The sequence below is a fragment of the Aethalodelphis obliquidens genome, unplaced genomic scaffold (assembly GCF_003676395.1).
Source record: "Aethalodelphis obliquidens isolate GAN/ISIS:26980383/991018 unplaced genomic scaffold, ASM367639v1 scaffold9, whole genome shotgun sequence".
Taxonomy (NCBI): Eukaryota; Metazoa; Chordata; class Mammalia; order Artiodactyla; family Delphinidae; genus Aethalodelphis; species Aethalodelphis obliquidens.
This window is the reverse complement of record NW_020837953.1, coordinates 48,204,751-48,219,686: the sequence shown is the minus strand read 5'-3', so window position 1 is coordinate 48,219,686 and position 14,936 is coordinate 48,204,751. Positions and strand designations below refer to the sequence as shown.

General features: G+C 50.8%; 1 protein-coding gene and 1 long non-coding RNA gene across 2 annotated transcripts; both read left to right on the top strand.

Moving 5' to 3' along the window:
• The first annotated feature begins 80 nt into the window (after nucleotides 1-80).
• LOC113622257 (uncharacterized) lies at nucleotides 81-2,751 on the top strand. Its single transcript, XR_003433466.1, has 2 exons — nucleotides 81-337; nucleotides 1,221-2,751. It is a non-coding gene; the product is annotated as an uncharacterized LOC113622257 (long non-coding RNA).
• A 3,429-nt stretch (nucleotides 2,752-6,180) lies between these two features.
• On the top strand, nucleotides 6,181-14,211 carry PHF13 (PHD finger protein 13). Its single transcript, XM_027110346.1, has 4 exons — nucleotides 6,181-6,619; nucleotides 9,011-9,112; nucleotides 10,527-11,061; nucleotides 11,506-14,211. The coding sequence occupies exons 1-4, from the start codon at nucleotides 6,581-6,583 to the stop codon at nucleotides 11,730-11,732; spliced, it is 903 nt and encodes a 300-aa protein (XP_026966147.1). The 5' UTR covers nucleotides 6,181-6,580; the 3' UTR covers nucleotides 11,733-14,211.
• Nucleotides 14,212-14,936: the final 725 nt, after the last annotated feature.

Here is a 14,936-nt window from a genome sequence, read left to right as displayed (position 1 = left end):
CCCGGCGCCGCCGCCCGTCCTGCCACCCGGCTGAGCTCGCTGACTCGCCTCCCCTCGCGTGCTCCCGCCCCCGCGCTCCAGGCTGAGTCACCGCTGCCCGCGCCCGTTCCCTCTCTCCGCCCTTCCGGGGCTTCCTGCAGCCTCCCGCCGACGCCCGAGAAGGGGACACCGGGTGACAAGGGTCCTCTCCGAGGGGCGGCCCTGCCGTGCGCTGGGATCGGGGGCCTCCAGGGCCTGCCCACCGCCTACTCGGGCCCGGCTGCTGAACAAAACCCGGTGGTGGCGGAGGAAGCCACCCCTTTCGCGCCAGACTTCCCAACTGCTCCCGGGCGACTCGGTACAATGGCTTTTTTTTTTTTTTTTTTTTTTGAATTCCACTAGTTCCAAGGGTTGCTAGTTAACCCTATCTCGGTACAGGTTTCAAACGACAGAATTTCTTTCTTTTCTTTTTTTTTTTTTTTACAATTCAAGAACAGAGCAGGAACAATTATAAGTTTTTTAGGTGACTTTTTTTCTTGGCGCATCCGTAAGGGACACGGGGCCAGATGCCAGGAATCTGCTCCACTGTGTTCCTGCAGGAGTTTCAAACTTGACTAACGCGGTCGTTAACTTTGGTCAGCGCAGAAGGCGCAATTTTAGTTTCCGAGTCATAGAGACTCTTTCAGGCTCCTGAGCTACCCTCTGAAGGGGTCATCCTGGCCTCCTCGCCCTTCCTCTCCTGGAAATGGAAGTGGGAAAGGCAGAAATCAGGGTAGGAAAAATCCATGAGAATTCATAAGAATATACTATTAAGCTGAACAAAAAGCTGAAGCATCAGAAAATAATTCCAGGGAAAAAATAGTTTTTCCTATTCCATGAGAGGGGCACTAGGTACCTGGGGGTCAGGGCCCTCAGCTCAAGGTCACACAGGGGACTGCCTTAAAAACCAGGGGATGTGGCTGTTCAGAGATGTCACAGTCAGGTGTGGGGTGACCGTGAAGAAAGAAATCTTCCTTACTTTGGTTCCAATAGATACAATGCCAGGACTGTGTTTTCACTGAAACCATATGAAAAAGTTCCCTCACTTGAAAGCCATTTTTTTCTTTAGTTTAATGTATGTTTTGCTCAGTTTTAGAAAAGACCCTTAAATGTATTGTTTGTAATGATAAAAATAAAGTTATATCTAACTGTCTAAAAAAAAAAAGAAAGAAAAGACCTTTATTCCACTTCTTGTGTTGCAGATGAAACCTGAGTTTCTGTTATTGGATAGCAACCCCCATGCCCCGTGGGCTTGGCAAAGACATTCCAGACAGCAGCCTCATTCCGCCCGCCCACGTGTGTCCCAGGGCAGGCCAGGCGCACCAGGAGTTGCTGTCATTTCTTGGTTCCAGCTCAGTCGGCACAGCCTTTGGAGAAGACATCTTGGTTTTATTCCATGTCTGACATGCAAACTGTAGGCTTTCTCTTCTACTTGTGAATCTCCCATCATCTGGCCGTGAAAAGGTATCTACTCTAAATGTCAGTATGGGAAGCACAGGCCTAAGTCAGAAAGCATTCAGGTACCCAGGCGGGCTGCCTGTTGCCCATAGATGGACTGTTCACACAGCTATTAACGGCAGCAGCAGCATTCCTGGGCCCAGGAGCCCGGCCAATAAGCTTACTTGCTCAGGCTTTGTGACAAGAAAGTCTAAGTAGCCAGGAAGTGGGATGTTTGTAGGGAAAAGTACTACAGTCCCTCTGGGTCAGAACTCATCCACCTGGTATAAATCAAATCTTTTAAATGTTTCTGTAGTTAAGAACCGAGTCCAGTTTTATGTATTCCTAACAACAGGGGGTTATTTAACTCATGTTTCAGCCTTACTCTGAAGAATAATGATGCAATATTGATTGAAATGGAAAGATGTTCATGTTATAATGTCCAGCAAACAATCTGATTACCCATAGTATGACCCCATTTGTTAATTAATTTATTTTTATTTTGGCCACGCGGTGCATGCAGGATCTTAGCATGCGGGATCTTAGTTTCCTGACCAGGGATCGAACCCGTGCCCCATTTGTTATATGTGTTCGTATGCCTACCAAAAAACTGTGAAGGTAACATTTTCTCTAGGTGGCTAGGTTTGTTTTGTTGTTTTTTCTTGCCTGCATTTTCTGTCTTTCTGTACTAAACATATATACCCTGTGTATTAAAGAAATATTAAAAGTTCAAAATAAAAAGTTCAGTTCTTGAGGAAAAAAAGTATATTATTAATAGCCCAGACCTAACATTATTTGAAGCCACGTGTATGTATCTTAAGTCAATAAAGGAATGTGGTTAGAAAAGAAAGGAACAGATTTAGACTTATCAGCTGTGTTTGGAATTGAATAACCTGCTAACCCAAGCATGCTATTTAGTTCCCCCTTTTTTTTTTTTGCTCATTAATCTCATATGTTCAAAATGGGAATGTGCGAAATTCATTCACTGCGGTATGACAATGTGATGGATACAGTCAGCAAACTGTATTAACTAAGGGGCTTTAAACTTCTCAAATATCATCCAACACCCTGGCATGGTGGAAACACCATTGTTTGGTGAGGAAGGTGTTAACTCTGGCCAACAAGCAATAGTTTGTGAGAAAATGGATTTAAAGACTAAACTTGAGCCATGAGAGTTTTAGAAGTGTACCTCTTCTAAAATCATGAAAATGGTCTTTGTCTAAGTAACTTTATGATAATGTAATACAACGTGAATTAACAAATAATGGTACTGTTTCATTAAAAAAATGAAAACTACTTAATTTTGATATTTGAATTCTGATTTTAGGCAGACAGGACAAGAGGTAACTGAGATAATTTTAAAAGCTGCTGTTACATCCTTTTTCCTTTCTTTGAGAGCATATAGGAACACATACCATAGCATTTATAGAGTCAAAAAGAGATTGCATCTTTTTCGTATTACACACTGATTTTTTCTGATTCTGGGCTGCCTAAGGTGTGGTTTGTAATGCGCTTACTACATATAAACTTCTTCCTTTAAGGAATGTTACAGTATTCTCTATTAAGAGCATTATTATATGTAAATGATATACTGCAAGTAAACACATTTAAATAGTTTGGCGCATAGGGTTAGCTATTAATCTTTATATTTTACCTGTATAAACCATAACACGAGAAATTCATTTGACTCTTCTATGCACAGGTAATTTTCCTCACTATATGAAAAGTTGACAATACTTAGTTTAGAAATTTATTAATGATTTAAAATTATTCACACATATATTCTTTTTTTTGTTATTTTTTATTAAAAATTTTTTTTTATTCACACATATGTATATTCATACAGCAGTCAAGGTACTAAAAATTAAAAACAATACAGTTATGAGGAATTTTCACTTATTTTCCTCTCCTGGAAATGGGAGTGAGAAAGGCAGAGACCTGAAGATAGGAAAAATCCATAAGAATATCCTATTAAGCCGAACAAAAAGCTGAAGCACTAAAAAATAATCTCAGGAGAAGTAAACCTTTGGTTATGTTTATAACTACACTCGAGCACAGGGAATTAAAACGGAGGCAGAAGGCATTCCTGAATTTTCCCCAAGTGACTGCAGTGTAGCTGGTGAGATTTAGGAAGGTGAAACTATATTTGGTAACCCAATTAAAAGAACTACATTCTCAAGCTACTTACTGGGAAACCATTCTTAGTATTTTGAAACTTGTCATAACCTGTGCTAATGTTGGCTTTTGTCTTCCTCTTTCCTGAGTAACTATAATCATCTGACAGTTAGCATTCAGCAGCAGGTGTTTTTTGTTTTTTGCTTTTTAAAGCAGAAAACAAGGATCTGGCTACTGTGGCTAATGCTCTTGCATTGGTCTTGGGATTCTAGATTTGCCCCCTGGAGCCCAGGAGTGGTACAGTATACCTGAGAAATAAACTAAATATGTTGAAGAAACCTAAGCCTGTCATACGGAGAAAACTAGCTTTATTATCCCCACAGCTACACATTATGCTGTTGAATTTGGGTCAATTATTGGTGTTACAGTCCTTTCTCAGGCTAGGGAAGGGATGATAGATATTAACATCTAAACCAAAGGGCCAAATTTCTAAGGGAAATCAAAGGAAGGAGAGACAAAGGGCTTCCTCCGTGAAGTTTTCTATTTCACCTGAGTGGCAGCCAGGGAGACAAGCAGAGTACACCGGGTGTATTGGTCGCCTCTGTGTACTAAGAACTTATTCAAGAGATAACTATTGGATACCTATTCTGAGCAAGAGTTATCACTGTCACATGACAGAATCCAAGTTTGGTATTTTCTTAGTGTGACTGAGTGGTCCAATATAGGTCCCTGAATTCTAGGCTCTTTTGTCATCAAGCCCATTATGACTATGAACAAGTTCTTTATTTCAGTTTCTTAATTGGGTGGGTGGGTGGGGGAATTTAATGTTTACTACATGCAAAATTATACCAGAGGGAATAATGATCAATTTAAAAAAATTCCTCTTTATTCATTTGGACTTTGCCTCTAATAATTATTGGGTTTTTTGGTATTTACACCTTTAAACTACCAATAGGATAATGTCTTTCTTGGCCCTTTCGGTATTCAGGCGAAACAAGCTGCCCTGGGTGAGTCTGACCCTGGGCAGCATTGGCTTACCTCAGGACATTTGCTCTGGCCTCACCGATCAGATAACATCCCAACTCTGGCTAAAGCATCTGAATGTGACAAGTCTGCAAGAAGATGTTAATGATGTTTCCACAGGCTAAATCCAATGTCTGTTTTTATCTTACCAGCTTTGTGAAGCACCTCAATTTGCTGTCACCTCTGGGGAGCCCTCCAATCTTTGAAGATCTTGCTAAAATAATATTTTGAAAAAAGTGGCAACAGTCATAACAGTAAACTACTACTTATTGAGGCAAGTTACACATTTTATAGCTAAGGTAACTGAGGCTTAGAGAAGTATTTCTAAGATAAGTCAGTCTCGTAACCACTAAGTGTTTCCATCAGAATTATCTTAACCGCAGAAATAGCAAGAGCCAATCAATGTAGCACTCCCTACCTCGGAAAGAATCTCATCTTTTAGGGGTTCTTCCGGTCATCGCTCTGATGTATATGCAGATGAGTCACTTTTCTGATTTGAATTTAAAATTTTATGTCACTCCTCTTTAACAGTTTCTTTGTCTTCGAAGCTACCAAATATGTGATTGAATCATTTGCGTTTCGTATACAGAATTTTTTTTCCTTTCAAATGGTTATTAAAAATAATTTAAGTACGTGAGGCCTCCTCATGGGAAGTTTATCAGAGCAGTTAATTTTCAACTAAGTGTTCAGAGTCAATCAACCTTCAACATATAGAGTTGTAAAATACTCTGCGGCGCAGCATTTCAACACTGCCAACTCCTCAATTAAATATCAGTAAACAAAGTCAATGTCAACACCAAATATCTCTATCAGGTTTTCGCCTCACCCACTGTTGTAATCCTGTGAGGACTATATTCAGGAAATAATTCAAGGCAAAGTGAGAAAACAGGAGTGGTCTCAAGGTCAGGCGAAGAGGGGAAAAACGTATTTAAAGCAAACATCTTCTCAAACACCAGCAACACTGGTGTAGTTTTTAAAAATGCGGTGGTAACCCGACACCTCGCAGTGTTTCCTACTGGGGAGACTAGGGCGGTCCCACCCCGCCTGGTCTCGGACCGCCGTCCCGGACCCCCAGGGCAAGGAGGAGCCGGCCAGAAAAGCCACAGCCGCGAAAACAAGTTCGCTCCGCCCGGTCCAGGGCGCGGGGATTCAGCCGTGGGGCGGCTGCGACGTCAGCGCCCCGGCATGGGCCGTGGGGACCCCAGCCCCACAAAGGTGCACAGACCTCAAATCCCGAAGGCGAAAGAGGAGGCGCCAGCCGCCGCCTCCCGTCGCTACCAAGGCCGTCAGCCCCTCCCCCATTCGCCGGGGCGACCCCTGACCTCCCCCGCCCCCGCGGAGACCGAGGCGCTACCGCTCGCGCCGCCCCTCCCCCATCGCCGAGCCGGCCCGAGCCCCCGCACCTCCCCCGCTCCGGAGGTCTCAGGTCCCGGAGCCACCGCCTCCGTAGACCGGGCAGCCGCCGCGGGGCTCCCTGGGGGTTGGAGTCCTCGAGGGGACCTTTGTGCGCCTCAGCCGCGGAACGGGGGACTACGACTCCCACAATGCCCTGCTCCCACTCCCGCGCCACGCCCCCTCACCGTCGGTTTCACGTCACCCCAGACTACATTTCCCGACAGCCCTCGCGGCTCTCCCGCCCTCCCTCCGGAGACACGAGCCGAACTGGGCGTCAGGTCGGGGAGCCGGTCGGGTTCCCGCTCGCCGCCGCCGCCGCCGCCCCCTCCGCAGCGACTCTCCCGCCTCTCCAGTCGCGCTGGTCGCGGGAGCTGCATCGACAACTCTGCTCGGCTGTGGAGCCGCCGGCCCGAGAGTACAGTGCCCGGGACGCGACACACCGAGCCCCTCATCATCTCCAGTCGGGGCGACCCCTCCCGGGTCCGCCCTCGCCCTACGCGGCCGCCGGAGCCCCCGGCCCCGAGCGGCCCCGCGGCCCGGCGCCCGCAGCTCGGCCCCAGCACTCCCGCTGTCGCCGCCCCCCACCCTGAACATGGACTCCGACTCCTGCGCCGCCGCTTTCCACCCAGAGGTGAGTGAGAGCTGCGTCCCGATAGCCCCTAACCGCCTCCACCCCGATCCGATGCTTCCGGAGCCGGACCCCCGCCGGCCGAGCGCCGCCCTCCCCTCCCCCAGCTATCCTTCGTCGCCCCCCGGGTGCCCAACCCCGCCCCCCACTCGGGCCCGCGCCCGGTCTTCCCCGCCCGCTCTCTCCTTGGTGTCCCTTCCGCGGGTGTCCGCGTCCTCCCGGCGCCGCTTCCCTTGGGTTGCCGCGATCATCCCTCCCGGCCTCGCGTAGCCCGGGGACCTGTCTGCGCCCCCGGCCCCTCCCCGCCGGCCTGGCTTACCCTTTCCCCGCCCCCGGGGAGTCAGTCCGAGCTGCCTCCGCCCCGCGCTTCCGCTTCTCGGAGGAATCCCCCACCCCCTCCCGGAGGGGCTCGCGGCCCCCTCGGACGGGGACTCCGTTCCTCGCGCCCCCGCCTCCTCCCCTAATCCCCCGGGCCCGGTGGCCCGCGCCCCGCCCCCTAATTCCCGCTCGGCCCCCGCCCCCTCCGGCTGGGGTGGGGGAGGCTCGTCCTTCGGGGTCCCCACCCCTGCGGCGGCCCGAGCCTTGCTCCCACCCCGGGCACGCTCGAGTCCCCCTCCGGGGTCCCCTCCCCCGAGCTTGACTCGCCCCGCCCCAGCTCCCCCTCCTTCCGGGGATCGGCCCTCGGTTCTCCCGGCCGACCCCCGCCCCGCCGCGGTCCCCTCCCCTTCCCCCTCCCGAGGCCCGCCGAGTCCGGGGTGCGGGTCTGGCCGCGGGCGGGTGGGGGAGGGGAGGCGGCGCCGGTCGGGCTCGCTCGCCGCGCTGCCGCCTCGGGGGCTCGCGGGGCCTGCCAGTACCGGAGCCCGAATCGTGCCCGGCTACTCGCGCCCCCTCCCCCGAGGGATGGGCCCCGCACTTTCCGGGGCCGAGTGTCGGCGGGGGGCGGCTTCCGCGGGAGGGCGGGGAGGGGGCCGCACCGCCATCTGCTTTTCCTACAGGCGGCGGGGCCAGGGCGGCGGGCGCGGTAAGGGGCGGCGCGGCTTCCCCGCCCCGGGCCCGAGGCCCCCGCCGCCTCCCACTCTGCGTCCGTCCCGGCTGCTGACCCACTTCTGCACGTTCCCCGCCGAAATAAAACTTCTCCCCGAGAGTTTGAGGGCCGCGGCCCTCCCACCCGGCCGGAGGGAGGGCGGTCAGTTCTTCCCGGGGAGGGGGGCAGGCTCTCCCCCTCGCAGGAAGGGCTGGGCACCGCGCGGACTCCGGCGCTCCGCTGACCTGCGCGGCCCTCAGGGTCCGGGCGGCCGAGGGGTGGGGTCAGAAGCGGTTTGCTAGCACCGAGTTGAGAAAATCAAAAGAAGTGTAGCCCTTGGAAGGAGACCTGCGGGTGGCAGGCCTGGGCCGCGCAGTTTTCCGGGCGCGCTGGGCTGGGGCGGGTCCAGGAGCCCACCGCCTCGTTTCCTCCCCCACTTTCACTCTATCGTGGAGCGGGCCCTTAGGCTCTGGAGGTGTTAGCCGAGCTCCTACGGATGGGCTTGGGGTGGGTGATGAAATGCTTGCAGGAAACCTAAGTGCGCTAGTCGAATGAACCCAAGTGAAACACAGTTGCTTTGCTTAGGAGCAAATAAGAGCTTTTTCATCTGGAGCTCCTCTCTTCCTCTGGAGGAAATCTGTTCTTGTCGAGGGCGTTTCTTGATTGAATGGGGATGGGACACACAAGCCAAAACTTCTAGTATTTCATCTTTAGCGTGCAAATGGTAGTAGCGGGATTGTTTCTGGTTTATCCTCTGAGTTGGGGAATATTTATTTGGGTGCCTGGCCCCCGGATGTTGAAGCAGTGGAGGGACCATCCGGGGAAGTGTCTCGTCTGGAGGAGAGAGCCTGGTAGGAGGAAGGGGTCCTCACGCAGCCCTGGCTGGGGGGGGTGGTGGTGGTCAGGCGAGATTCAGGTCCAGGGTCCCAGGTCTGAGTTCTGAATGTTACGGAGTAGTTGACTTTTGAAGTCACTTAAAAGACTTTAGTTACAGCTGCAGCAGGAGCTTATTTTCAAAGTGGAAAATTTGTGGCAAAAAAGGCTCTTGATAGGCCTGTAGAAACTAACAGATAATGTCAAAAAAAGAGCCACATGACCGCTAAGAAATAGACTTTTGTGCAAGCTTTTATCTCCTAACCAGTTTCCCAGTATTCTTGGCATAACATCATAATACCCCCCCTTTCAACTTCTGAACACAGTGTTATTTCTTGACCCAAACTTCCCTTATCTTGTTCTAGAGTGTCTGTAAATCTCGGGTGTATTTGTGACTGGCAGCTCCTAAAAGCCCCAGCTTGCCTAGTTTTGTTTCTGCGACCCCCCCCTGTACGTGTCTGCTTTCAAACGCCCTCCCTTTCCTTGCTTGTTAACAGGAGTACTCCCCCAGTTCCAAGAGGCGCAGGACCGTGGAGGATTTCAACAAGTTCTGCACCTTTGTCTTGGCCTACGCAGGCTACATCCCTTATCCAAAGGAGGTAATTTTCAGCACTTTTGACTTCTTGCCGGCAGCAAAACCAGAGTGTTTGACACGGTGGTGGCTCTGGAAGGGATTCCCTGGGACGACTTGAGTCAATAGTCGGGCAGAACTCTATCTTACAAAGTTGGACCAGCCTGGGAAGTGGTGCAGGCTTGTCTCGAAACAGTTTGATAAACTTTCAAAGTTTGCTTACAAATAATGTTTTTGATATCTGCCTGCTCTTAACGGCCCATACTTATCAGGGGCTTCCTACGGCCAGGCGCTCGTTTTTGGCTGTTACAGTGATATGCGGTGGGAGCTATTATTTATCTCCATTTTATTTTATTTGTTGTTTGTTTATTTTGGCTGCACTGCGCTGTGTGGCTTGCGGGATCATAGTTCCCCCGACCCAGGATCGAACCCGGGCCCCGGCAATGAAAGTGCCGAGTGCTAACCACTGGACCGCCAGGGAATTCCCTATGTATCTCCATTTTAAAGATGAGGACACTGGGACACAGAGAGGGAACTCCTTATCCTGGGTCACAGGCTAATCGGTGGTGGAGCCTGGGGTTCAAGCTGATCAGATGGTCAGGCCCAGTCCACCCTGCCCTGCCTGGTGGGTGGCTTCCTGGTTGCTATGCACACCACATTGCAGAATCTTCAGGGACTCGTGGCCAAAATCCCATGTAAATGAAGGCATTTTTCTTTTCTTGCTGAGAAATGGGCAGAACTGTGGACCAGCGCTGCCATGGTGCGCAAACTTCAGGGGCTTCGTCATATTATGTAAGGCTAAAGAGAAAGGAATCCCGTATTTCTAGGAGGCCGAACCCAGCACTGGCTGACTGTTTCTGCCACCAGCTAGGTGGATAATGCTTGCATCGTGCCATGCAGAACGTTGCCACTATTTGCAAATAAAAGTGCTTGACTGATCTGAAGGAACCATAGAGTTGAACTCACTGCTTTGGGGCAGTAATTACCTACTTTGACTTTGCAATATTTTGAGACGTCAGAAAATCCTCACAATTATTTTACATTCACTTAATTTAAAACGTACATCCTTTGGGAGGACAAATTGAGGGGAGATTGTACAATCAGGAAAGATAAGAGTGTGAGGGCGTCTTTAGCACTCCTTTCACAGATACGTATTGAGTATCAACTAAGTTCCTGACTCGGGCAGGGGGGAGGGTTGAGCAAGGGCTGGAGGGTCCTCTGTGTGGGTTCATGTTCTAGCTGGAAGGTCACACTAAAGAACTAATGACACTGTTCCTAAAGAATAATGCTGGTGAGAGCTGGGAAGCTCCAGCTTGTGCATCTCCCACGTTTGCAGCCCGACCTGGCCGGGGGCCCTGGGGAGCTCTGCTCTGGGCCAGCTCTTGGTGCTGGGGGCTGTTTGGGATAATCAGAACCCGCCACCTTTGTCTCTGTCCTTTCAGGAACTCCCTTTGAGGAGCAGCCCCAGCCCTGCAAATAGCACTGCTGGTACCATTGACAGTGATGGCTGGGAGGCTGGTTTCAGCGACATCTCGTCCGCCGTGCCCTTGCCCGTCTCTGACCGCTGCTTTGGCCACCTGCAGCCCACCCTCCTGCAGCGAGCCAAGCCCAGTAATTTCCTGCTGGACAGAAAGAAGACCGACAAGCTGAAGAAGAAGAAGAAGAGGAAGCGAAGGGACAGTGACGTGCCCGGGAAGGAGGGCTACATGGGGGGTTTGCTGCAGCTGGAAGCCGCCGACCCATATGCAGAGACCCCCACGAGCCCTACCCTGCAGGATATCCCCCAGGCCCCCGGCGACCCTTGTTCGGGCTGGGACTCCGACACTCCTTCCAGTGGGTCTTGTGCCACGGTGTCACCGGATCAGGTCAAAGAGATAAAAACTGAAGGCAAACGGACTATCGTCCGGCAGGGCAAGCAGGTGGTGTTCCGGGACGAGGACAGCACCGGCAACGATGAGGACATCATGGTGGATTCAGGTGAGTGGCCCCTGAAGGACGGCGTACCACGGGCGGGTGGTCAGACGAGGGGATGGTAAGAGGGGTCTCAGCGCGGTCCCTTCCTTGGAGTGTGACAGTGGAGCGTGCCCTACCACCTTCAGGGGAAAAGGTGCAAGAAAGTGGATGCCGAGATGTTTAGGAAGGGGTGATCGCAGCTGAGGACAGCTGAGATTCCAGAACAGACCTCGAAATGTAAAAATAACGCAGCTCGTAAGTAAACACCTCGCAGGTAATTCCTGGTGCCACGTGTTTCAGTGCGCTTTTTGTGCATTTGCTGCATTTTAAGAGGGAAGTATCGGTTTCACCGCAGCTCAGCTGCTCTGTCCTATTGGAGAGCGGCTTTCCTGACGGAGAGGGGCTTTCCTGACGGAGAGGGGTTGTGAGAAGTTTTCTCCCTCCTCTTATGTGGTTCTCTCCTTTCAGACGACGACTCCTGGGACCTCGTCACCTGCTTCTGCATGAAGCCATTTGCTGGCCGCCCCATGATAGAGTGTAATGAGTGCCATACCTGGATTCACCTGTCCTGTGCGAAAATCCGGAAGTCCAACGTTCCGGAAGTGTTTGTCTGCCAAAAGTGCCGGGACTCCAAGTTTGACATCCGCCGTTCCAACCGGTCCCGAATGGGCTCCCGGAAGCTGTTTCTGGACTGACTGCTGGAGAGCAAGCAGACTGTGGGCGAGGAATCGGAAGGGACGATGGGCCTGCTGGCCCTGGTCTTAGTTGAGCACAGAACTCTCAGCTCTGGTGCGGGCAGACCCCTGCCATTCAGGTGCCTAAGCGAAAGGACCAGCTGTCCAAGGTATAAACTGTACATAGCCAGTGACTGAATAAAATCCTCGTTGGCCAAAGCTGCTGCTAGAGCTGTGTTCTCTGCAGTGGAGGTGGACTACACACCCAAGCGCAGTGGGTTTGGTCCAGCTGAAGATGAGGGTACGTGGTAGTTGTGAATTCTTACTCTCATTGTTAACAAACTCCCGCCAATTGGAACAAGTGCTAGCTGTTACTCCTGCTTCCGCTGTGTTGGCGAGAGGAGATGTTCAGTTTCCCCGGCCTGTTTATGAACAGCCATACCTGTAAGCTTCTTCTCGAGTGTAAGTCTTTTATCATAGGCGTCTGTACAGCAACCATCAAAGCTGCCCCTCCCTTAGTGGTCCGCCCTCTCCCCTGCCTTGGGGGCTGCCCGCTGGAGTCCTTTGGTCTCACCCTGAGAGGAGCCTGGGGGTGGGCTAGCTAGTGACCCCCAGGTTTCCTTCTGTTTGTTAAAAGGAACAGTATGCAGCTGCTTCTCTGCGGAAAGGGGGTCGGTTCGGGGGGCGGTCAAGGTGGCCCGTGTTCATAACTCAGTTTCCTGTTTTGCACGATGTAAAAAAAACCTGTCTTTTTGCACGAAATAGCCAAAAGTATTGGTATACTTCTGCCTTGGGTTCCCTTTCTCTCCAGTTGGCTTCTGAGGGCCTTGGGGGTGCCCAGCAAGCTGTTTTCAAGCGAGGGGGCACTCGGATTCTCTCCTTGTCTCTCTCCCTCACTTTTTTCTAGTAGCAGCATTAAAGGTTAGGCAGTCACTGGGGAACCATGTTCCTCTACATAGAGGGGTAAGGGAAAATTGGGAGGAAGGCCTCTCCCACGGGTTTTTCTTAGTATGCCCCTCATACAGGCTGGCCTGTTGGTTGCATGGGGCAAGGTTAGGACTTCGAAGCCTTTCTTTTGGTTTGAAGTGGTGAGTGAGTGATACGGTAACATCAGTCTCCAGGAATGTACCACTGAACTGTGCAGAGTTCCTTAGGTCTAAACTAGGACCCTGGACTGGGGAGACCCCTGTGCAGGCCAGCTCTGGAGAAGCCTGGGAGTTTGGAGCCCCTGCAGGCCTTTGCTTGAGGGCAGTGTGGTCCGGGACACTGGTGGTTCTGGGGCTCGAGGGAGAGGGAGGGCTTCAGCTTTCTCTGAAGTTGACATTGCTCTTTAGCAGTTCAAATACTTGTTCTCAAAAATGTTTTTTTTTGTTAAAAAAAAAAAAGTCTTTTTATAAATCGATTGGTATGTTTTCATAAACATCGTTTCCTATAAAGTGTGAAAAGGGAAGGATGCCCAAGTCAGTCATATTTATTTACATCTAGATGGACTCTCAAAAAAAGGAAGTAGGAAAAAAAAAAAAAAGAAAAAAAAAAAAGATGGACCCTCAGCCTCTCTGCTGGGGGCTTCTCCACGTGGTCCCCTTGTGCAGGGCCACCAGGTGAACTTGGTCCACATTCTCACACTGAAGCACCAGGGGGGTTGAACTGTAACTGGCTAATCAGAGCCTATATTTTGTCTTAGTATCTTTCATGGTTGACCAGCCAACTGCCTTTTTGTTTTATTTTTAATTCTGTTGCTTCTATTAACACGAAAATAGAGAGAGTTTCTGAAACCCATTTTATTGGGTAGATCCCCAAGGGAGAAGTTCTGCTGTAGAGAAAAATAGTAAGAAGGTGGCTTAGAAACATCCTTCTCCTCAGACAACTGTCTGGCTCTGACTAGGGCAAACGTCCAGGAAAAGCTGGAGAGGAATTTGCCAAAGATCTGCCCCATGACATTGCCTGTCCCGTGTCTTCACCATGAGAGTAGCCAAAGTTTCAAAGTGTTTCTCTCTTTAAAGAAAAAAAACTCCGCAAAGTTTTGAAAGTGTGTTTAAGAATAGGTGTGATTTTAGAGTGGAACTGCCAACCCTGGCAATTGCTGTATTGCTCTTAGAAGATTCAATTCCTGGTGACGCCTCTGGAAGGCATTTAATATTCATCTCCATTTCTGTTTCCTTCATTTCCTTTTTGTTCTTTTGACATGTTTACCCCTGTGGCTGGTGTCTAAGAAGTCAAGACACCTTGGTTTTTCTGTTAGAGTGAGCTGGGCAGCTGCAATCAGCATTATGCAAATTAGATACGGCCCATCTAGGGGCTCCTGGTTGGAGGCTAATGGAGTAGGGGGAGGGAAAGTTGTCACCCCAAAAGTAGGCCCCTCCCGTTGGCTTTGGCCAGGCCAGACACTTAACATCGTTTACATGGTTCTGCGTAATTATAAAGCTTATGTGTATGAAGCGAAGCTGTTTCTGTGAAACTGTATATTTTGTAAATAAATATATTGCTACTTTGAGGTTCATGTCTAGCGTCAGGTGTTTCTGTTGAAAGACTGTTCATCACCACCCCCAAACCATGATTAGTGAAGTGAAGACTTGGGAAATCAGAGTCTGAGTTTGGTTCAGCAGGATGGAAAATGCTCACAGCCCTTAATATACTTTTCTAGTAAATTCTCCAGAAACAAACCGCAGTAGGAATGACAGGAATAGCTTTCACAGTTTCTTCATCCCATTGTGCATTAGCTTAAATCCCAGTGAGTGGTTACCCTGCATTGTAAAAGCTGCCGCCTCCTCAGGTTCTGCAAGCGGGATTAGCATATCCCCCGCCCCCCGCCCCGGGTGCTCCTTCTGCCCTTTACATTTGGGGGTCCCAAGTGGCTGAACCTGTTCTGTCAATCAGCTGTGTCTGCCTAACTGATATGGTACCAGCTAGTGGTCAGCCAGTACCTCCTCCTGTGACGTCGGAGCTGCCAAAATGTGTGAATCAACACCTCTTAAAATCTTGAAAATAGTGGCCCAAGTGGGTGGTGAGCCTTGTCCAAGACTGTGGGTGGGTGTGAGGCTCCAAGGCAAGGAGGTGAAGGTGACGGGCTTCAGCGAACCGGGGTGAAACCTGCACCGGCCAGCCCAGTTGGGGGTGTTGGGCCTGAGTTGGGCCCAGAAGCACCCCTTGACGCGGGTCGCGGACACTGCGCGAGATGCTGGCCGCGGAGCAGAGCCCGGCTCGCCTTCACTTGCCAACCTCCTT